At 33.2% G+C, this 24,535-nt stretch overlaps 1 protein-coding gene and 1 long non-coding RNA gene across 6 annotated transcripts in view; one reads left to right on the top strand and one right to left on the bottom strand.

The window, feature by feature from the left end:
* LOC140670786 (uncharacterized) overlaps positions 1-24,451 on the bottom strand; it is a 30,069-nt gene extending 5,618 nt beyond the window's left edge. The window contains exons 1-2 of one of the 5 annotated variants that reach the window (XR_012047623.1): positions 23,216-24,451; positions 21,172-21,380 (exon numbers count right to left, since the gene is read on the bottom strand). This is a non-coding gene — a long non-coding RNA (uncharacterized lncRNA). Of the gene's footprint in view, positions 1-21,171; positions 21,381-21,435; positions 21,909-22,174; positions 23,163-23,215 lie in introns of those variants that run through there. The other 4 variants (XR_012047621.1, XR_012047622.1, XR_012047620.1 and 1 more) reach the window with 4 other exon arrangements.
* Positions 51-703, top strand: LOC140670783 (uncharacterized). The gene is made up of 2 exons (XM_072901531.1): positions 51-270; positions 548-703. Exons 1-2 carry the CDS (start codon positions 51-53, stop codon positions 667-669), a joined length of 342 nt encoding a protein of 113 aa, XP_072757632.1. The 3' UTR covers positions 670-703.
* Positions 24,452-24,535: the final 84 nt, after the last annotated feature.

The raw sequence follows: 24,535 nt of genomic DNA, 5'->3' as shown, positions 1-24,535 counted from the left end.
TTTAAGTACGAGAATTAACCTAGAGAACGAGACTTATCTGAGCGAGGAGAATGTCCAGTGATCTGTTGCCGGAATCGGTAAATTTGTTCCTGGACGACTTCGAGACCAGCCTGTGTTTACCTATTCTCGTGATTATGGTGCTCTGCACCGCTCAATTTCTATTTAATCACGTCTTTGGTATTGGATACACGATTTATCAGAGCGTAAGGAAGCCGATATCAGAGGAGGAGCAAGATACAGAAACCACGAATATGACAGCAAAATTGAAAGGTCAGCATACTTTTTACATATGTATATGAAAGCTATTTCATTCAAGGCTCGTCCAAAAAAAAAAAATTCTTGTAAATAGATTTCAATTGTATAAAAAGAATATAGAAAAAAAGAAAATCCATTATAAAAAAAATATAATATACAACATTTTAAATATTCTCGACATAGTTGTAATAGATCGAAGCTTCCTGTTATTGTCATTAATAATAAATTCGCAATTTTTATTTAGAACACAAGTTCGTCGATTAATGACAAATCTTTATTCTAAACTCGCCAGGAATGCTAACCACTTTAGGTATCGGAAAACCTGACACGGCGGCTGCGATGAAAAATCCACTATCACCTGCGACTCAATCTCGAGAGGAGGAGTGGGACTATTGCGAGGATGATGTTGAATAAGATAACAAAACTATTCTCTCTGTATTGTTGTAAATAAAACGCTTAATAAATAAATAATATTATCTCGCTCTCTTATTTTCATTGTGTTTAATCAGTTGAAAATATTTACTTAAAAAATACATTAAGAATGTATAAAAGGAAAAGTATATATACTTATAATCGATCGTTAACAGTAACGTGAGAGATAATCAAATAATTGATTAGCTGTGCGTGATATCGCGTTATCTTCGATAAAAGTAACCGTTCAACAAATCCGCTTCTCGTTTAAGGAACCGCGTTTTAAGACGCGTGGAAGGGGAGGACAGCAGACAAGGATATTTGAGAGTGGGTCAAGGTCGACAACTCTTCAAGCTCTCAGCTTCCACGTACGCCGCGAGCAAAGCTCAATCGATCGGTTAGACTGTATCATAACTATGGAAAGGGAGAAATGTCAAACTCCATTGTCCGATGGAGAACACACTCCTTCAGTCATTATTACTCTCGTAGGAAAAAGCTAGGAAAGTTTTGAAAGATACCCCATCAATCGCGTAAAGTGAAGGGATTATATACATATAGACTTATAGACGAAAGAATAATACAGAGAAGAGATCCGCTAATATCTGTATATTCACTAAATATAACGCGGTATATACAGGTATAAAAATTTTATATATTATATATATCCTAAATTAAAATTTTTTTTTTAAACTTATTTATAATAATTTTTCTTCACAAATCAGTATAATAAATAAAAATATATGTTTTGTTTGCCTTTATTCTTTACGAGCCTTTATTTTTCTACGTTTGCATATTTCCATCAAGATTTTTACATGAATTTTTAATTTCTTATCACTGGTACCTACTTATCAAACATTGATAAGTGACTATCAGCTGCATTTACGTTATTATATTTATTTTCTTCAGTCTCTTAACAAATCCTCATAAATTTTCAATTTAGGTTACGTTTGATTTATATTGCAGTGTTTTAATATAATATTTATTTCTTCCACTAGAAATCATGTAATATAAATTTTCATTTCTATGACGATATTTTATTTTAACGTGCCTGCATTCTTTCGCAACTAAAGAAAGTGTAGCAACATGATTACAAACACAAAAAAATTGTTATAATAAAGATAAATAATAACAGATCATACTAAATTAAAGAGATGTGAAACAAGATAAAGTTAAAAAAAAATAAATAAATTTGAACGTAAAAAGACAAAAAAAGAAAGATGTTATTAAACAAAAATAATTAAGAGGGAGATATATAGTGTATAAAATTTAGATACTTTTTGAAAGACAAAATAGTATGTTTATTTATTATTATTTCTTTGATATTTAAAATAAAAAAAGATATAAAAACATATAGAAAACGCGTATTCTATTGGTTTAACGCGCAAAAATCGTATTGGCAATTGAGAACTTCTTCTGAAAAAAAAAAAAAAAAAAAAAGAGTTAGACAGAATTAGGTAAAAAAAATTAATATCCTACTATTGTATATTAACAATATTCTAGAAAAAAAAAACATTTTTTCACTAACAATAATAAATTAAAAAAGTATAATACAAATAATTTATAATATGACTTTTTTATAATCGTTTAATTATGCAAAAAATAGGAAACTTTATTTTCTACTTTAGTGTAATAATTCTCACATCTCTGTATTCTCGAGAGAAGGCAAGACAACAGAACCTAAGCTCGCTAAGCCTGACAATCTCGGTGTTTTACGAAGCCTTGCAAGTAAAGCGCGTATATACGAAAAACGTGTTACGTGTAAAATATTGCTTTGTTATTGAGGCAAAAAGTAATTTGCTGTACATTGACACAACGTCCTCGGGAAAATAGCGTTTACGCGCGATTGACGGATTATTTATTATTTAAACGCAATTTACATAGCCGACACAATCAGTTGTGTTCATTCGCATTCACTCGGGCAAATATATCATGTGTGTATATGTGCGTGCGCGCGCATAGAGATCCGCCGTCAATTCTTCTTGGGATTCTTTCGAGGTCAAAGCGTGTTACGCTTGTATAACTGACTTATTACGAACATCGAGTAAGAAAGATACTCGAACAATATGACGATATTTTATTTTAACGTGCCCGCATTCTTCCGAGCAACTATGAGAAAAGTATAAGTCACAGTCACAGACGTATAAAAAAAAATAGTTACAGTGAATTACACATAACAGATCGTACTAAATTAAAGAGATGTGAAACGGAATAAAGTTAAAAAATAAAAATAAACTTGAAGGTAAAAATACAGAAAAAAGAGAGAAGTTACTAAATAAAATAAAAATAATTAAGAGAGATATATAGTGTAGAAAATTTAAATATTTTGAAAAATAAAATATGCTTCTTTATTATTATTATTATTATAAAAAAACATATAGAAAACACGTATTCTATTGATTTGACGCGCAAATAATCGTATTGGCAATTGAGTACTTCTTGCGAAAAATGATTACTTAAAAAGAGAGTTCAACAGAATTAGGGGAAAAAAATATATAATCGAATCGTGTTATTTATAAATATTAAACTTCTTGTTCAGTGGATAAAATTTCCTGCCATTTATTTTGTTAACTTGTCATACTAATATTGCACGAGCTTGTTCCTCGATGAATAGCGATTCTCTCCTTGACTTAAATCGCAGAAAAAGATTTTATTTTCCAATGCGTTAAAAACCGGATATTTTCGATATTTTACATTGACATTTTTATCGACATATATTTTATACGTGTTCAAACAATTTATCTTTCAACGAAAGGAGATGCGTATTACACGAAAATGAAAATTAATGTTATAATTTTGGGAAGAATATGTTGGAGAAAAAAAAGATAAAGAGACAATTTTCTTCAAAATTTTGTTTTAATCTACTAAATTTTCTCATTGATTTAAGCGAATAAAAAATTACATTGACAGCACTGAAAATAATCCCAGCAAAAGATCAACAGATCTGATAATAGAAATGTGTCTGTATATGTTATACATAGAATCTATAACTGGAAAGAATTATCTTCTTTCGTGCTTCTACTCTTATATTTTCCTCGAATTGTAATCAGACATCAGTCCGTACATACAAAGATTAAATATTCCTCTGCGCGGGTTTGCTAAGCGTTAGAGAGGAATGCGAACGTCAGCCGTGTAGAAAGTCGAACAATAGTCGATACAGCGTTAGGATGAAGTAAAGCAGCGCGCAAGTTTATGACGATACCGTTATTTACCGTAATTACCTACCTACGGTGCAGATCTACACAATCTACGCGCGCCAGTTTATGCTGCAGAAAAGTGCATCGCCTTCTCTCGATTCAATTAAAATTATATTGCTTATGTATAATCGCAGCAAAAACTAGCTGAATTTAAAAAAATATTAATATTTATATTTTGGAATAAATATAAGTGATGTATAAAGTGATAAGCACACACACACACACACAAAACACTCGAATACCAAGAAATATTTTTAATTATTATATTACCTTTGTATTCTTATTTTACTTTATTATCGTAAATTAGTTTTAATTCAATAATATATTTTATAGTTTATTTACATTATTTGATGTCACTTGCAGTTTTTATAATACTCTCAATGGAAGGTGAAGTTTTTCAATCTTTGGAATTTTCGAAAAATTTTGAATACAAATATGCCTTGTGTAATTAGAAAATATAATGTATAAATATTTCAACATCGTACAATTGCAAAAATTTCAGTACTTTTTCATTATTCACAACAAAAAGAACTTAATGTGTAAATCATAATAAAACTTTACACACATTTCAAACATTTTTACAAAAAAATTTGGCATTTTTGTCGTTGTCTTTTCTTTGCTACAGACAAACAACAATGTTACGTTTCCAAAAAAATATGTGGAAAAACTACTTCTCGGAGTAACTTTTGCCGTCCAATTTTTCGCGTCGCTTTTAAATGTGACAAAAAACCATCAATCCTTTTATTATCTTTGGGATAATATATGCAACATTACGATATAACACGGTATAGACACACGCGACAATCAGACAATCTCGGTCGTGTTATCAGTCAGAAAAGCGAGCCACCGACGTCGCACGATCGATGTGGTGACGTTTGTACTCGCAAGAATACGAGAAAAAAGAACGCGTATGTACGTACGTACATACGTTTACTTATTTACGTGTGTATCTATAACGTATGCACCGCGTGATTTATACGCCGTACGTGTTTACGCGAAACGCGTACGTGCATCGTCGTATGATGCGATATCGCGATGGTTAGTCTCGCATGTAGGAAGTTAAAAGGAGGAGAGAGATCCTTGAGAGAGTTAAAAGCACGATCTGGAATGGATTCTATTTTCCGACCGATCTCTTTTCGCTTCTTGCGAATGTTTGTTTTTTTGCGAATTGATAATAATAGAGCGCGAATGGCTTGCTGCCATCTTTGCGAAAAAACTGTCGGATGGAATATACCGGTGATTATTACAAATTTTTTTTTTTTTTTCGTATCCTTCATCTTTTATGCATACAGTTATCCATTGTGCAACAGCGATGATCGTTATACGTTCTTATAATCTGATAAAAAATCTCCTAATCTGTTCAATGGGCGTGATACGTCTAGTGAGAGACATCGAAATCTTAATTGTCAATTTTGACACAAAAAGAGAGAGAGAGAATACATTATTTATTTTTTAATTTTCCAATCGTCTAAGGAATTCTCGTTTTTAAATTTGTATGAATTTTTGTAATATATCTAAGTCTTCTTTTTAAGTTTTCAACAATTTAATTTCGATTCGAATTGTTTCGAGTATTATATTAAAAAAAAAAATCCATATAAATGTCTTGAAAATAAATTTTTAATGTTTGAAGAATCTTTAATACATGCATTTAATAATTAAATACGCTGAATATATCTAAAATATTTAAATCTGTAAAGCAAAATGAAAGGCAAATAGAATCGATTACAAATTGAGATAACAATGCAAATTGTTCTATAAAAAAATATAACTCGTTTATGCAAATATAGAATCTTATTTAAACTATTATTACTGAATATATTTCTATTTTTTATTAATCATACTTCTTATTCTAAGAAAATTTTTCTACATATAGCACTTATATTACAAAACGACGGAAAATATTTATTGTCAATTGTGACACAAAGAGAGAGAGAGAATACACTATTTATTTTTTAATTTTCCAATCGTCTAAGGAATTCTCGTTCTTATATTTGTATGAATTTTTGTAATATATCTAAGTCTTCTTTTTAAGTTTTCAACAATTTAATTTCGATTCGAATTGTTTCGAGTATTATATTTAAAAAAAAATCCATATAAATGTCTTGAAAATAAATTTTTAATGTTTGAAGAATCTTTAATACATGCATTTAATAATTAAATACGCTGAATATATCTAAAATATTTAAATCTGTAAAGCAAAATGAAAGGCAAATAGAATCGATTACAAATTGAGATAACAATGCAAATTGTTCTATAAATAAATATAACTCGTTTATGCAAATATAGAATCTTATTTAAACTATTATTACTGAATATATTTCTATTTTTTATTAATCATACTTCTTATTCTAAGAAAATTTTTCTACATATAGCACTTATATTACAAAACGACGGAAAATATTTATTGTCAATTGTGACACAAAGAGAGAGAGAGAATACACTATTTATTTTTTAATTTTCCAATAGTCTAAGGAATTCTCGTTCTTATATTTGTATGAATTTTTGTAATATATCTAAGTCTTCTTTTTAAGTTTTCAACAATTTAATTTCGATTCGAATTGTTTCGAGTATTATATTTAAAAAAAAATCCACATAAATGTCTTGAAAATAAATTTTTAATGTTTGAAGAATCTTTAATACATGCATTTAATAATTAAATACGCTGAATATATCTAAAATATTTAAATCTGTAAAGCAAAATGAAAGGCAAATAGAATCGATTACAAATTGAGATAACAATGCAAATTGTTCTATAAAAAAATATAACTCGTTTATGCAAATATAGAATCTTATTTAAACTATTATTACTGAATATATTTCTATTTTTTATTAATCATACTTCTTATTCTAAGAAAATTTTTCTACATATAGCACTTATATTACAAAACGACGGAAAATATTTATTGTCAATTGTGACACAAAGAGAGAGAGAGAATACACTATTTATTTTTTAATTTTCCAATAGTCTAAGGAATTCTCGTTCTTATATTTGTATGAATTTTTGTAATATATCTAAGTCTTCTTTTTAAGTTTTCAACAATTTAATTTCGATTCGAATTGTTTCGAGTATTATATTAAAAAAAAAATCCACATAAATGTCTTGAAAATAAATTTTTAATGTTTAAAGAATCTTTAATACATGCATTTAATAATTAAATACGCTGAATATATCTAAAATATTTAAATCTGTAAAGCAAAATGAAAGGCAAATAGAATCGATTACAAATTGAGATAACAATGCAAATTGTTCTATAAATAAATATAACTCGTTTATGCAAATATAGAATCTTATTTAAACTATTATTACTGAATATATTTCTATTTTTTATTAATCATACTTCTTATTCTAAGAAAATTTTTCTACATATAGCACTTATATTACAAAACGACGGAAAATATTTATTGTCAATTGCGACACAAAGAGAGATAGAGAGAGAATACATTATTTATTTTTTAATTTTCCAATCGTCTAAGGAATTCTCGTTCTTATATTTGTATGAATTTTTGTAATATATCTAAGTCTTCTTTTTAAGTTTTCAAAAAATATTCAACAAACATTCAATATAGCACCTTTCTGGACAAAAATATGATAATGTCACACTACCTCTCTCGCGCATAATAATGGCTTCTTTCCTCCTTTCTTCGTGTCGTAAGTAAAGAATCTTGTCGCGATCAAATCAAATCGATATAGCTTGGTTTTCCAACAATAGTATTACACACGCGTAAACACACGCATTGAAATGAAATTTCAATCACGCAAACGCGAGCTAACCGTCGATGTCGCTAGTCAATTACCTTTCAACTGCCATTAGCGGCTTATGACCAGTGTTCGATAATGATAGTCGCCAAGAAACACGGTTTACACACCTTATGGATTTCACCGGACGGTCAACGACCTGAACGAACGAGGGAATGATTCGATTCGATTCGACTCGATCGGATTTTTAAAAAAATACGTATGTATGAACTAACGATAGTTTTCTACATCTTTTTTGCGCAACAGATGATTAACTTTCGCGTTATGCTTTCCGCATCACAATTTTACTGACGCAAATGATAATCGCCTTACGTCACTGATTCGATATTCGAATTGGTGCATATATAATAACTTATTAGGGATAAATATCGAAAGAGAGAGAGAGAGAGAGGGGCATGTTGCATAAACAAGATTTCGGACGATCGATGAAAACCCTCGCGGTTTAAACTGATCTTACATGTATATACGTGTAATTAAAACACAATAATGGTTAACGCTATGTCATAAAAACCATTCGTCAAACTCATTAAATCGCTTTATTCGTGTTACCTACACCTGCAATTTTTAAAGAGCATATAGCATGGAAGATGGAGATGTGACTTTTTCTATCTTCTTTTTCTCACTCAGTTTCCGTGACAAAATCCTCTTTACACATTCTTTATGATATCTTATTTCGGATCTTCTCTTCTTGATCGCATCTCATAAAACAATATCGCGTAGCGTTAAAAAATTGAGAAATACACATGTGACATCTGACTATATAAATTTCACGCTAAGAAAAAATTATATTAATTAAAGATGCATGCTTACAGATGTAAAGTCAAAAATGTTTTTCATTCTCAACTCTTTTTCCAATTTCCCCAAATATATGCAATTTAAATATATATATGATAGAATATGTAATAAAATATATGATCTAAATATTTTATTTATATATGTTACATTACTCATTTATATATGTATAGTATATGTATTATTTCATTAAAACGTGTACTTTATTTCATCATTAGAACAAGGCCTAATACAGCGGTAGTTATCCTGTGAGAGAAAAATGTATTCTCACGAAAGAGTTCGACAAAGAAGCCAGAAAAATAGTTGCGAGCTCTCTATCTACTTAAAAATCAGTAGCAACCGATTACGTAATCGCCATGTACGCTACTTTGCGTGGTAAGTTATTGAATAAACTCGTCCCAAGACGTCGAACAGCGACGGATATTGAAGCTAAGAAAGGTTTCGTCGCGAAATAAATCCTCACGTCGCTTTTCCTTCGAACCGCGATTCGCTTCGAGGAGGGTAAACTAGGGTATGATAGCCATACGAAAAAGATGGCCATAGGCTGTAATTTTTTCAATAATCGCTACATAGTACGCTTTTTTTAGCCATTATCAAAGATAATCGATATTTACAGTAGTTTATGTGCATATATTATTCGAAATAATGATATTATGAATTTTGTATTATATTTTTACTTTTTGACTACCTGCAAAGTTTTTCATTCGTCCACTAAAAACTGTTACAACGTCGAATAAATGACAGTTAGGCTATCGTAGTCGACGTTAGACATATTATAAAGATACTTAAATTGTTATACGACCTATAATTTTTATTTTCGTTTTCACTATTTTTTTATAAATATTATGGTCATCTTTTCCTTAAAAGTTGGGTAAGATGGTCAATGCTTATGTTGTACTAATTTGATAATACAAAATTTCTATGAAATATTTTCCTTTTAATTTCGATAATATTACGTAATTTAAGCTTCAGGGAAGATAATATGTCAAACACTATTAAAAAATAACAAAGATAAAAGTATATTTTTTGCATTTAAAAAAATTATGGCCATCTTACCCGAGTTTACCCTATTTATATTGATAGCCGTTGAACACGTGACTCGTGTGTGAACCATCTCGGCAAATATAACGCCGGTCACATGATTGCGATCGAGATGCTATTCGCGTCGCGCGACGCCAGGCGCTCTGTTACATTGTATAAGTTATAAGTTATAAATCCCCATATATATATATGACTCGCGCGAGAGAAAAGTGCGTGTGAGACACGGCGCCGCCGATGATTGAATTGTTGACAACGGCAAAAGTGGCTTTTATTACTTATACATACTTTTCGGAGAATTTGACTATAATGATCAGTAGGAAAAGGTGGAGCAAAAAATCTATCGAGAAATATTAGGGTATTTTTTCCTTTTTTTATCATATGTATATAAAATTTATATTCAACCATAAAATGAAAAACATATTAAAACAAATAATGCAAAGAATATTGAAACAAAACAATGTAATGGCGTTCTAAGTAATTGCGCGCCTGCATAATCATGATAAAAATGACCTCAAAATTCAACCTCGATAAATTAGATGACATAAAAAAATGGGCATTTTTTATCCTTACATTTGTCATTTTCGGTTCATAGTGGCTTTTTTCGAATTTCTATGAAATTATTTTAAAAAAAATGAAATATTTCATAATTTAATTTTAAATCCAAATGTATCTAATTTTGTAGAAAAAATAAATTTTTTTCAAATTTTCTTCGCGAATCAAAAATAAAAAATGTAAAGATAAAAGAACGTCATTTTTTACTTTAGATAATTTATCGAGGCTGAATCTTATTGTTAGCCATCATGCAGATGCGCACAATTTATTTAGAGTGCCATTACGTTTAGAATGCCATTTACTATTATATTTATTATTATAAAAGTACACGATATTAAAAAAATATTCCATTTTTCGATTCTCTATAGATTCCTTTTAACGCGTGTTATATTTGCGACGCTCGTAAATATTTTATAAAATATATTAAGTAGGATTATAGAACGACCGAGAATTGTGACAATATTCACTAACCGACACTGATGTTATTTTATAAAGACAATAGTAAATTAGATGTAATTTATATCAAGTGTTAGCTGCACTATTGTTCGACATTATTCATTTCTACAAATATCACAATTATCTAAACATAATATATTCTTTTTGAAGAATATGCATCTCCCAGAGAGAATGCCTCTAGCAAACGTTGAAATATTTACGAGACGTACTATGTAGAGCGTGTGTAATATAATTGACAAGGCTCACTGACCATTTGTAAGGTTTTCGTTATGTCACGATTGTTGATGCAATTCATTCGATGCAAAACAAGACAACAGTTGTCTATTCATAGTTTCCGCGTGCTTTGCCAATGTAAATTATATGCGGTAGGCTAACTATTCTCTTAATTTCTACGTTTAAATCTGTCTCAATTGGAAAAGTTTACGAAATGGTTCTACGAGTTTTAATTAGGAAATTTTTATACAGATGTCGTTTAACAGATGCAAATAATTATTATAAATACACAATTCTTAATTTAATATATTGTTATAAATATTTGTATTTTGCTAAGTCCTACTTTTTCTCTTATTTTCTAAATCGCAATAAACCACACGATGTATACCTTGAGACTCTGTAATTCGTATTAAACTTTCATCATTTTCCTGTCATCCGACGTTTACATAAATATCGTACACGAATGCATATCTCGAAATTAGATCACGCACTCGACGTCGCACGTTTAAGAATGAAGTAATTCATCATTCCATTTTCTCATAATACATAAAATTTTATTTCTTATATTCAGACCGTATCAGAAGGAGACAAAGCGTAGGAGTATAAAAAGAAAAAACATTTAAAACATTAATGATGTTACTTATGTAGTTTAGCGATGACTCATTCGACTTCACCAAGTCTGCCAAACTTTTTACGGTAATATATGAGTAAACACGCGACACGCGATAAAGCGGGTTTTTCTACGCAAGCACATAAAAATATGGGAGAAATTTTTCGCACAGTTCATTCTTTTTTCGGAATTGAATTAACTTCGGGAACCCTCTTACAATTAAGATTTCCAAAAAATTAAGAAGATAGATGATATAGCTTTTTTATCCCACTACTTGAAATTATTCCTCAAATACTTTTATTCGTTAGAAGAATTTATGAAAAATATATTTTTGACACTACTTCTATTCTGCAAAAGTCATCTCGAATAATTATCATCGAATTATACTTTTCTCGGATAAATTATTATATTCGTGATGAGAAGCAGCGTAATTAGCAGCAGAGACATTCCTTGGAGTATATAAGAATGTAATTATTTAAGATATCTACAGTATGTTTGGTTGCAAGTGTTTTAACACGACTTTATTTTTTTTAAACCAATAGAGTTATAAATTTTTTAAATAAAAATTGTTTTGTTTTAAACGATCTATATAATGACTTGAACGGAATTTAAAATGTTTTTCAGACTATTCTATATTTATATTACAATTTTGTAAAGCATTTTATGATAAATTTAATAATATGTAATATATATACCTACATATAAAGTATGATTTTCAGTAATCGTTCATGAAATATTGTGTATTCCTTTTAGGTTTAATATAAATGAAGGTCACGCAAAAGAATAATCTTCATTTTTTAATTTAATTAAAATGTCTTTTTTTTCAAAATCATTTTTATAGCAATAATTTAAATAAAAAACCAAAAAATACTATTTTATTGGAGATATTTTGTTTTTTTCACATGTTTAAATATTTCATGAATGGTTACTAAATTGCATATTATTAAATTTACCATAAAATCTTACAAAACTGTAATAAAATAGATATATTCTTCCTCTAAAAAAAAATAATAAAACTGACATTAAAAATACTCTGAAGAAAAAAATAATTAAAAATTTCCATTTAAGTTACACATATCTTTTAAAGCAAAACAATTTTTATTCGCGAAAATATTTTTATATTTCTGTTAGTTAAAAAACATTTTTAAAAAAATAACTGCGTATTAACGTTTAAACCAAATATACTGATATAGTATATCTAAAATATTTCCATTTTTTCTTGTTTGAAAACACATTAGGTAACAGCACAAATATTACGTAACAAAACCTGTACAAGGAAGACTTATGAAGCATCTACAATGTGTTTCCCATCACGAATGATTCAAAGTCGGACTCTCTGTCAAAATAATTCATAAAATTTCGAGCCAAGTAAACGTAAGCGATGAGATAGAAATAAATGAAAAAAAACTTATCCCACGATATCTGTTCTTATCCTACGACATCAATTATACAATGTTGTACTCATTATATCTTGATTTAATCCACATTATCGTATAAATATTACGATTCTGTCGCCGATTGATAATTTTCTCTCTCGAACACGCGAAATCGTAATATTATCAGTTATTGCGATATTACGTGAACAACAAGGTCAATGAGATTACGCGGTATACGGCTTATCGTTATAAATATATTTTTGTTGGAGCACAGAAAAAAAAGTTGAAAGAGAAAGATGAGTAAATAAATTTTACAATTAAAAAATCTAATAGATATTTCTAAAAATATCAGTATTGACATAAATGTCGCGTATATATATTATATATTGTTTATTCTCCTGATTAAGGATGAAACCTTTGTTGAAGTGATAAAATTTCAAGAAGCAGACAAATAATCTTTTATAAATTTATTCTTACAATTAGTGAAAAAAATATGTTTAATTGAAATTTTATTTCATTCAAATTTCACGATTAAAAAAATTTGACAGCTAAACATCTCTAGAATGATTATTATACATGATAAAAATCTCTCTCGCGTAAACTTTTTATTCTCCTGATTAAAATGGAAATACTTTGTTGAAGTATAAAGTTTCACGGAGCAGAAAATATGTCGGGATAATTGCGATGTATCTCTCGCTCGAGCTCTCGCTTCGTGAGTAACCATCTTACGTGCACGTATAATAATCGTTCCGATTTGTCACGCCTCAATTATACGCGATCGTACGCATTCTCACGCACATTCGGAGAAAATTTAATGTTTTCAATAAATATCACGCGGTAAACACCGCGTTCTGACCTCGGCTAAAAACGATCTGTTACCCATACCATGTATACATGTACAATCGTATAATCGTCTCCACTGTTATCATTATACTTCAAAGAATTTCGTTTAACTCGACTAGAGAGATAGCGATAATAGCGAGCAAAACATGCAAAAAAATACACGTGAAAAAATGGGAATCTATTTTGGCCGGAGAAACGAGATCAATTTCGACAATACAACGCGACGTGTAGTCTCATTATTTTTATTTCACAATCAGGCTAATCGTTCTACGTCAGAATGAACCGATATCTGCCGTTTATGTTACAGTAGGGAGTAGACTTTCTGCGCATTTTCGCGCGAATCGAAAAATGGGGAGGCCGATTGAAGGCCGCGGCGACTATTCGCCGGAACGCACAGAAGGGGAAAGGGATATATCCGCACGAGCACGTGTCCGGAGAATATAAACTCAATTAGGATTTCCGGTTTACAGAATTTTCCCGTTCACAAGTCCGCGATTGAAATTCGGGATGGACGGCAGAATGAAACTAGAAACACGTTCCGGAGGCCTTGAACTTTGTGAAATTTACGACTCCTTGATCAGGCGAGGCGTTTTAATCGAACGATATCAACGTCGGAGCACGTTCGTCCGAGTCTTTAACCTTTGCTTCGATAAATTAAATTGTTCGTCAAGTCTTATTCTCGCATGTGTGTTTTATCTGCGTCACGGAATACTACGCGAGATGCAAATTGTGCTATTTCTGTAAAATTTATGTAGAACGTATCCTGTGCTCAATTCGTTTCTTCTATCCAGATTACAGAAGCTTGTAATTCTTCCGGTTTGCACGTTTTTGATCGGTGAACATTTTTTTTAAATAAATTATAAAAACCGTATTTTTTATATGAAATATATTTTGTCCTCTTCTCGCATGATACATGTCTTTTTTATTAATTTGTGCCAATTATTACTAAATGTCAAATGGTTGTAATTTTTATTTATTTTAAAATTTATTTTTGCTACAATGAATTTAAATGTCCCAATATCTATACACGAGAAAAAATTTTTCAAAAACGAGACAGATATATTAAAATCTTAATTGAAATTTATAGAGCGCAAAATTGCTTATTCAAATCTCTCCGAAAGTTTGCAACACACCGTAATATACCGATGAGTAATCGGACTGATCTTATCTTATCTTGGTCCGTATGTTGAAAAATATTTGCATAAATTTGGATACAAAATATGATGAACGAACACAGCCGGACGGTTCAGCTAGCGAGAGCAGAGCAGGAATGTGGTTGCATAATATACTTACTAAACGTAAATGTGCGTGATTTAAGCGTGTTATACTACGCGTCGTTGTATCTAATCGCGGTCGGCGATACTCGCTGAGAAATTTACAATTGTAAACTTGAAAACGTGCACAGAGAAAAATGCCTACTATGTGTGTACAATATCCCGTGTTGTTTTATTTTTCATATTTCAACTTAATCGCATTTCATTGGAATCAATATTTTGTGGAATTTTATTTTTCATTCATTCCATGATATATTTCTCACAAAAATTTACTTTTCAAATTTTAATTTTATAATTACATTTTCTATTTTTAATAACTTATTTCTTGGATAATTTAATTACATTTGTACCAAATCATATTTAAATATTAAATTTAATTATTAAAAATAATCAAAATTAAAAATAGAGAAAAAAATAAGATAAAAATCAAATCAAATAAATTTCAACATCGTGTGGTTCTAGTGAATAATAATAATAATAATCGCCAGCCTGTCCCGACAAAAAAGCATTCGTTTGCAAAAAAAAAAAAAAAAAAAAAGCAGCACAAGCGCAACGAACGGCAACGCGCGCTGTAAAAAGGGAAAGGAATTGGCGTGTTGCGGTGTGCGTTGTCGCGCGGCATACAATAAAGTCAAGGCTTTCCGCGTGGCGTAACACAGAACGAAGTACCTCTGCGCGCAGGTTGATTGCACCCTGAGAGAATTCCTCTCTCATATATATAAATCTCGCGGATTCATTTTTACACGCCCGATTATACGACGCTACCTTTGACCTAAAGCCTACGCGCGACGCGTGCTTTTTTTCTTCTCTCTCTCCTCGCGAATCGATACGCGAGAAAACGGGAATGAGGATGCGCATAATCTCTTTTATAAGTGGATAAAAATAATAACGTTCGCGCGTCCGCAATCTCATCTCTATCTTCGGAAATTAATTGTCCCCGCTAATGACAGTCGCACTTCACGAGCTTTCGAATCGGCTGATTGCTTGTGATCTCTGTGTTATCTTACAGAAAAAAGATAAAAACGTTTATTTGCGAATCCAAGAAATTGAGATTAATTAGTTATCTAAAAGAAATAATGAAAATTGACATGAGGATATGAGGATAAAAATTTGAATATTATTATCAAGATAAAAATGGGAAATAGAATTGATATAAAAGTTTCTGCATCAAAATCGACGCGTTGTCTCTCGCGGATATAATTTTATCTCGAGACTTGGTCGAGATTTAGAGCAACGGAAAAAAATGATCTCAGATCAATCGAGTTCATTGCCCCTCTTTCGCGAACCCTTTCGCCAGTCAAAACGAATGCTTGATAAATCATACTTTGCGTACTATAATGGAGAGAGAGATTAAAATAATACTGTATTTTTATTATTTCTTAATTCACGTCGCATATTATCGATCGTTCATTTAATTCATATTTTTCTTTCACTTATCTTATGTAAAACGTTAATTCATCTCGAGTTAAAAAAAGAAAATGAAAAACAAAAGCCAGGGTACCTCGCTTTTAATCGAGACAGACCATTATCATGTTTATCTCTCACATGGTGCACTTTGATAAAAGAACGATGGCAAACAATACTCTTAATCGATCAAAATAATATCTTCACCCATTTCACTCTCGCCATAGCATCGTGGAAAACTAACAGCAATTATCTATTCCAGTCCGCATGTTAATGCAGACTTGTCCACTAATAGCGACGATCCTATTGTAAGCAGCGAACGTAAAAAAACTCTTTAGTAAGCGAGTAATCCTTTCTTCTTGGGCGATTTTTCTCTCTTCGTGACTCATTCATTCGCTTCTCAATAAAGGAAGAGAAGAACTCTGTATCGTTTACGGAGAATAAAGAAAGAAGAAAAATATATAAAAGGAAGTATACACGTATTGTCATCATTGGTGGTTTTTTTCAAACTGGTTTTTTTACGTCAACACGCAACCAGCTACTTGTGCTGCTGTTTTTGCTCGATGATTATTTAATACGGTTTCGTAATTTTTGACATTATTCTCTTCTTCTTATGTCAATTCGCTTTAGAATACCAAACAATGTTCTAGAAAAGCAGCTGCGTAATCTATTGTCCGAATATCGGTAGCCGGAATATTTGCTGACAAAATTCTTTGCACAATTCAATCTTCCGCTGCCCCCCCCCCTCCACCCCTTCCTTCTGCCGGTACGAGTAAAGTCGCAATAAATTAAGTCGTACATACATTACACGACTACAAAGATCGCTATCGATATACGCATGTACAATCGGAAGATTCATCAGCATTCGGTACAAATGCGTAATTAAATCATCTTCATTTAATTAATTACTTCTATTACATAATCACTTACTGCGACCGACTTTGTTTTTTTTTTTTTTTTTTTTTTTTTTATACGTCTGCGGATTTAGGTGAACGTTACTGAAATTATTATTCATGTGTATTATGACAATCTAGAACTTGATAAATATTCTGATACACTCCGTACACGCTCCGTTTCTTTCTCGGATAATATGTGTGTGTCTCGTTAAAAATGTATTTGCGCGTCGGGCCGGCGATATTTAATCGAGACGTGAAAATGTGTATTTCACTTCATCGCTGGCGAATATCGATGCGAAGATCGAAGCCAAAGGCTGTCGGCGCGATTTTACGACGCGGGAAAAAAAAAAAATCTCGCTCGCTCGCTCATTGTGTCTACTCAATATTTCTCTCGTCCTTTTTATCGTCGTCGATTCGCGATTAAATAAGTCCGCTGCGATTCTTGCTGGAGCGTATTTTCGACGCGTGGGAGTCTCAAGGTCGTCAGGTTCTTAAAATTCGAGAGAAAGGGAGGAAGATGTCTGGGAAGAGAATAAGAATCGAGGGGGAAGAAAAGGATGAGCCAGAGAGAAGCATTTTTCTTTTCACTCGTGGCAAACTTTAAGCGCGCTCGTAAAAAAAGAAAAAGAAAAAAAAACTCCTCTCAGTGTGTTTTATCTTTCCTTGCCACGCTCGCAAGAAATTACGTCTAATTTAGAATTCGTTAACGCAATCGAAATTAATCTGTTCAAGATGGCGGGAAATAATTTTTTTACGAAGGTACGATTTAATTCGTAATTACATAATGTCACAAATATTTTCTATTCCTTTAATATAAGCAAGGGAATATAAATTGACTGATGACTGTTTATATCAGCTTGTAAATCATTGAGAAAGAAATCGTATAATTCGTTCTTGAAAAAATTAGATATACCGCGAGTAAGCACACATGTCCAATGATACATTCAAACTTCATTAACAGTGCTGCAAGAAATGTTTGTTTTTTTTTCAACTGATGTTTTTTTTACGTTTATTATTAAACTTATTATTATCCTGCAAATGTATTTTTTGCATTCGTGCTTACAAAGGCATTTCTTGTTGACGATAGCTTGGCTTTCAAACAAACGTTGTTTTCATTGAACGTTTTTATCGATATACCGACGAATTGCGCAGATCGCGATAGCTCCCTTTAAAAGAGAGAGTACACGCACGTGAATCATCTTCGTGTAAATATTGCATTACTCAGATCGCGTACACGCGAATAATCGCGGAGAGTCACATGTACAAGTACGGGTCAGGCGCAAAGGATAAATAAACGGCTCTCTGTGAGATTCTTCCTTCGTTAGGCAAATCATTATAGGTTTAACATTACGAATACGTACTACATATGTCGAAATATAGGCGGCTGAGAAACGCCGGCCCCGACGGTTGTTTGCCGGCCGGCATCGGCCCGGCCCGGCCCGGCCCGGCGTGTCGGCTCCCCTCGGTTACGTAACCCTCACGCACCTTGATCGTTCTCCTTTAAGCTCATCCGCGGCTCATGTTCGCTCGCATACGATGCGCAAAAAACCCGCGGACTCCGTCCAAAATGTATTTCGTTCCGCGTTTCTGTGTATCCGAAGCGTGCATCCGGTCTTTGTAAAAAAAAAAAAAAAAAAAAAAAAAAAAGGGAAAAAGAATGCACATGTTTGCAAAAACGTCGCAGAAATATTTGCACCTGTGACACACAAGTGCGACGACATCTGCGCAGTATATCGACAGAGAATTTTATTTTGCAAATCTCACACATAAGAGTCGAGAGTACAAAATTGTAGTTTTTTTTTTTTTTCACAATAAATTTCATTATTAAAAAATAATTACTATATGTGTATACATTGGCTTTAACAATCTATATCTATCGAGCCAATTTCGTATCTCGAAAAAGCACATTCAATTTTATCTCTGATACGTTTGAAGCAACGGGTATTTCAATTGAATGGACAGTTCAATAAAATTGTTTCTAATAGCTGAATAAAATGTTGGAACATGTGTGCACACACGAGAGAATTCCGATTTAAAAAGGAGATGATATTCATTCGAGTGAATAAAAAAAGTTGCATTCGGCGGAATGAACTTGTGTCGCAACATTTATGAGTCACAGGAACAGCGCGATAAACGCTTCCTCGTTAAAATGAATGGGATTTAGCTCCTTAACTGTCGCGCGTGAAACGAGCGTATTATTATTTAGCGCTATCATCGGTGCAATCAATGCGAATTTATAATGGCAATTATAATTTCAGTCGAAATTGTATTTTATGCCGCACTTTTACGATTCGCACTCGCTCGAATTAACGAAATATATGTACATCGATCATTTACGCGCCGGTGCATTAATCGCTAGACCGATATACTTTTATCGCGGTGAATGTGTCTTATTAAAGTACATTGAAACGCGAAGAGGCGAGAGGATAAATGTCCGAGATAAAAACCTGATGACTTATGAAATAACGAACATTCTTTTCGCGATATCCGGAGACGTTCTACGCAGTTTGAAATGAAATCACTTCGATTATAATTCGCATTAATTAAACTCCCGAATCCTGTCTGCTTAAATAAATATGTTTGCACAGTTGAATATATATATATATATATATATATATATATATATATATATATATATTGTCACCGTGAAAAGAATGAATCATGCATGATTATAATAAGTTACATCAATCTTGTATCTATCTTTAGAGCAGGTAATTTTTTTCAACAGGATACGAATGTGTGTATAATTCCTTTTTCTAATCTTCCATCGATTGCATATAATTTCGAATATTTTCTTCCACGTGAAATTTAAATTTAATTTAAATTTAATTTTCTTTACTCTCTTTAAAAAAAAAAGTTGTCCGGAATACCTATGATTAATAAAAACGCGAGAAAAACAAGACCGACGCTCGTAATTTCGATAGGCGCAATTTCCGGCCGAATCGAAGGAGAGAAGCAGCAAGAGCGGTTTCATTCATTCACGTGAGTGAGATGCCCGAAAAAGAAAGTCACGTGAGAGAGTATTGCGTCCATGTTGTCGGACCCGACGTTGGTTTTTGCTTTTGCCGGGCACCTTCATACGAGCGGACTCGTGTCACGTGTAGAAACCGGTTCCCGATTATTAGGGACGACTCGAGAGAGAACCATCGGTCCGAGAGAGGCAATCTTTTAAAATTTCAGTACGCGCGCAAGAAAGGGATTTTCTCACGTGTGTGACTTTTCGAAACTTCTTCAAGCGAGATATTATCTCGTAGAAACAGGGTCATCGGTTTGATTAATAGTCCTTCCAACGCACGTACACACACTTCTCTACGGATAACGTGGTCAGATAAATTCGCACTTCTAAAAGCATAGGAGATACATATCGAACTTGTTCAATGCTATCGCGATAATGTCGCGGTATAAAAAATTTATTTATATATTAATTATCATTATTTATATTTATTTAACAATTATTAATTTAATTATGTTGGAAAGTTTATCACTTATTTAGTTATTTATTTAGTAACGATAAACGAAAGTTAAATTTTATAAATAAGGCTCTAAAAATATCGCATATTAAAGAATAATGACATTGCATAATACATGCATATTATAATTAATATTATATAATATTTAATAATTAAATAATAAAAGTTATAATAAAGACATGATTGTGGCGAAAAAGAGACTTGACTAAAATGTCGGATTTAATAAAAAAATGTTAGTTTTATAATAAAAACAAATATAAATATAATTATCACGCGTCGTTAATAAACAACAAAAACTTGATCCTGTTGTCAACAGGTTTGATTCTTCAATAGTAGAATTTATTATTATATATAATTTATTATACAATTATATATTATTCATTGTATAACATTATACATTATTTACTATATAATTTATTTATATAAAATGTATTATAATTACATAAATGAATAACAGTTATTATCAATAATCGACATTCTAAATGAGAGAACTTTTTTTATAGATTGTTATGAAAACAATCTTTATTTTCGATTTATAATTAACGATATCGATAAAGAAAAGTCATCGTGTGACGGTAACATTGCAAGAGATGAAAGCTCGTAGTAAAAAGAAATAAAAATACTCACCAATCTAGAGCACAAGTTTCCTCAAGACTCTTATCTATCCTCGATTGTCAATCGATCGTTTCCGATGTAGATGCAAATGATTACGCAACTTTGCTGGCGAGCGACAGAATATTTTCATAGTCGACGGTAAATTTCCAAAGACGAAACGGGAGAGACAGAGCATTTGACGGCGTCATTTCTCCTCTCTTCCTCGACCTTGAAACGGACGCCTGAAACATCCGAGCGAGAGATTAAAACTATCACGATGCGCATTTTCATCCTTGCCTCTTTCTTCTCCTCATTCTTTTTCTCACAAATCGGTCGCCTGATATTTTCGCCCAGATAACGACGCCACATGACGCAAACGCTAATCTCACGTTGCGTGAACGCGCGATATCTGCGTGGCGCTTAACGCGATAGCGCCAAACTATTTTTATTCGCGTATGCAAACGCAAATAAATCGAACAAACGCTACTCAAATAATATATCTCGCTCGCGCAATCTTAGATGTATATTAGATCTGCCATGTGTTGGCACCGTCGTGTGTTTACGTGAGGAAGTGCGCGCGCCGCGTGTCTCGGAGCGATAAGCAAAATTCGGTAAACTGGCAATAACAGTGCGTCGTTGTATGATCTTGTTGTCAAACAAGGGGGATTACGCAACGAGATATACGACGCAATTCTCGTTTCTCGCACGCCGGCTTCGCCGGCTTCTTTTGCGCGCGAGAAGAAAAGTTTTGGATTTTACAAATTTTCACTTAACCATTACTATCTCTCTCTCTCTCTCTCTCTCTATCGTCAAACATTTGTTTAATAATAAAAATCGTCTTGTATATTTATTTATTTTTTTTTCAAGATTTTTTTTACACTATTTATCTCTGTGCTATTCCTATACCGTGTCTCGATCTGTGAAAAATGGCTGAATGGGAGATATTAATATTTTTACTCTCTGAATGAGACTAAATGTAACACGTATATATAAAACAAAACGGTTGAATAAAAACATATTTTTAATTTAATAATACATTTTTATAACTCGTTTCCTGTCGTTTCCCATTGTTCTAATATCCTCGAAGGAAGATGAAATTTTCGACATGAATATATCTTCTATATAACTTGAAAATGCTATCTCGACAACAAAAATACGCGCAACTTTAAATTCGAGTAAAAACTTTAATTTATTTACCAAAAAAAAAAAAAAAAAAAAAAATCTTAAAGAGATCGGTAATTTTATTTCCGTTGTGCGGATACGTCGCTGTCACTGAACTTGAGAAAACGCGCGTAATCGGATGAACTCGGGGAATTGCTCACGGAGAATGGGAGAGAGGAACGCGAATATTTACATTCGGTAATAATTTCCTTCCGGAAACGAAACCCAGCGAGAAGCGCGGCAATATAAACAGAGTTCGCGGCGTAATAACGAGGCAAGGAGGGATAGGAGGGGAAGAAGAGGAGGAGGAGGAGGGGGGGCAAGGAGAGGAGAGAAAAAAAGCGCCTGGGTTATTGAATCGCTAATAACGATTGCGCAATGGTACATGGTATATACACGAGGCTCGCGTAAATAAATTGGCACGATGCCGATCGTATCTCACCTTGTCAACAAATCGTCCGTTCGATACGAGGTGTATGCTATTCCGTATGTACGCAATCGCGTAGAGCGTAGATTGTAGATACGAATGGCGGATATGCGCGACGAGAACGCGATCGCGTTCCCCTCTTTCTCTCTCTCTCTACGAATTCCCCGGTTGACTTCACACGGCGCGAGGAAAGAATACTAAACTACCTGATAACATCGTAAAAAGTGTCGGAATTCCGTAATATCGATAGTACAATAAATTTCCAACGTTACACACATTCATATTTGTATGTCCATTAATTCGATAAAATATATTGCGCTCTGATTGGAAACGGTAACTCTCGAAATCGGCATTCAGCGCGAACAACTACCGCGTACGCGATATAAATGTTTCCCAAATATTTACTATAAATATTACATTTCATTATTTATTTATATCGGAGTCGTACGGACATCCGCGTGGTCGTCTCGGTTCTTCAAGTATATTTACCTGTCCTGTAAAAGTCGTTGCTTGGATTCTCTAAAAAAAAAAAAAAAAAAAAAAAGACCCTAGGAGGAGCCTAGTAATCTACTTGGTTCAATCTATACGTATTATTTTGGATCGCGTGCGACGCTCGGCGGCCGATTGTCTCCCTCCATTTGATACGTCTCGCTCGGTGTTCTCGGATGTTCTACGAGTCCCCCTACTCCTACTCCCTACCACGAGCCACGACGACTCGACTCCTCCCCACCACCGCCGCCTGATACGTGTCGATCACGGCGTACGTGACCGGAGAGCGGTCTGCGCGCGCATCCGCGCTGCCGAAAACATGCGACGCAACCGGCATCCGCCGTCCCTCGTCCTCCGTCCTCCGTCCTTCGTCCTTCGTCCCCGTCCTTATCTCGATTCGGTGGCCCAAAACACCGCCGGTGAAAAACAAGGGCGAGAACTCGTACGTCGAAAAGGCCGTCCGTTGTCCGTGTCCGTGCGAGAAGGTACCGACCATCGTCTTTCCCTTTTCAGACGGTGGTTATATGCGTATGTATACGGCGTAGAAAACGCCGCTTCGTATTATTACGCGTAAAATGGCGCGGTCGAAGCCGGCGAGCGGAGAATCAGCGACTCTCACTCGCGTCGTCTTCTCGCCAACGTCGCTTTGAACATCGCTTTCCATCGGACGTTGTAACACAAAATTCGGATTTAAAACTATCGTCTCGCGTCAAATTAGGACATGTGAATGCGAAATTAGAGTCTTCCCGGTTCTCAAATTTATCGATAGATCGTAAAACTCTACTGTGTGTGACACTTTGGAATTCGCATAACGAATTTGTTAGACAAAGGGGGGGGCGGGGAGGAGGGAAGATCAGTTGTCTCTACTCTCGTTATATGACACTTGCTACGCGAATTTTATAATCGTTATCAGTATTACACACGTTAATAAATCGAAAGAAACAACGATATTCGGCAAAATGATTCATCGCGGAAATGTTTGATTAAGAAAAGAAAAAAAAATTCAGTTGTATATACAATCGGAGTGACACCGTAAAAATATAATACAGTGAGAATATCGCGCATAAATCAACGTACACACGTGACGTGTATCGCTCTATCATCCGTGTCTGTCGCGAAAATTGCAATGTGCAATTTACATGGCATCGGCGAGCGGCGAGCGGCGAGTTAATAAGCGTCGTCGTTTGCATCATTCGTCGATTCCTCGGTCGGAGCCGCGATCTGAGAGCCACGTTGCCTACGTGACTCGCAGGGCGTCGACGGAGCCTCGTGATTCGCGGGCCGACGGTGGCGAGAGAGAAGCTAAAGCGCGCTTTCGCG

This window comes from Anoplolepis gracilipes, chromosome 11 (assembly GCF_047496725.1).
Source record: "Anoplolepis gracilipes chromosome 11, ASM4749672v1, whole genome shotgun sequence".
Classification (NCBI taxonomy): domain Eukaryota; kingdom Metazoa; phylum Arthropoda; class Insecta; order Hymenoptera; family Formicidae; genus Anoplolepis; species Anoplolepis gracilipes.
This window is presented reverse-complemented; position numbering and strand designations above follow the sequence as displayed.

Bases quoted from the DNA above. Each gene is read 5' to 3' on its own strand.
- LOC140670783 (XM_072901531.1), top strand. From the start codon at position 51: ATGTCCAGTGATCTGTTGCCGGAATCGGTAAATTTGTTCCTGGACGAC. The intron at 271-547 runs GTCAGCATACTT...TAAACTCGCCAG, and splicing joins TATGACAGCAAAATTGAAAG to GAATGCTAACCACTTTAGGT.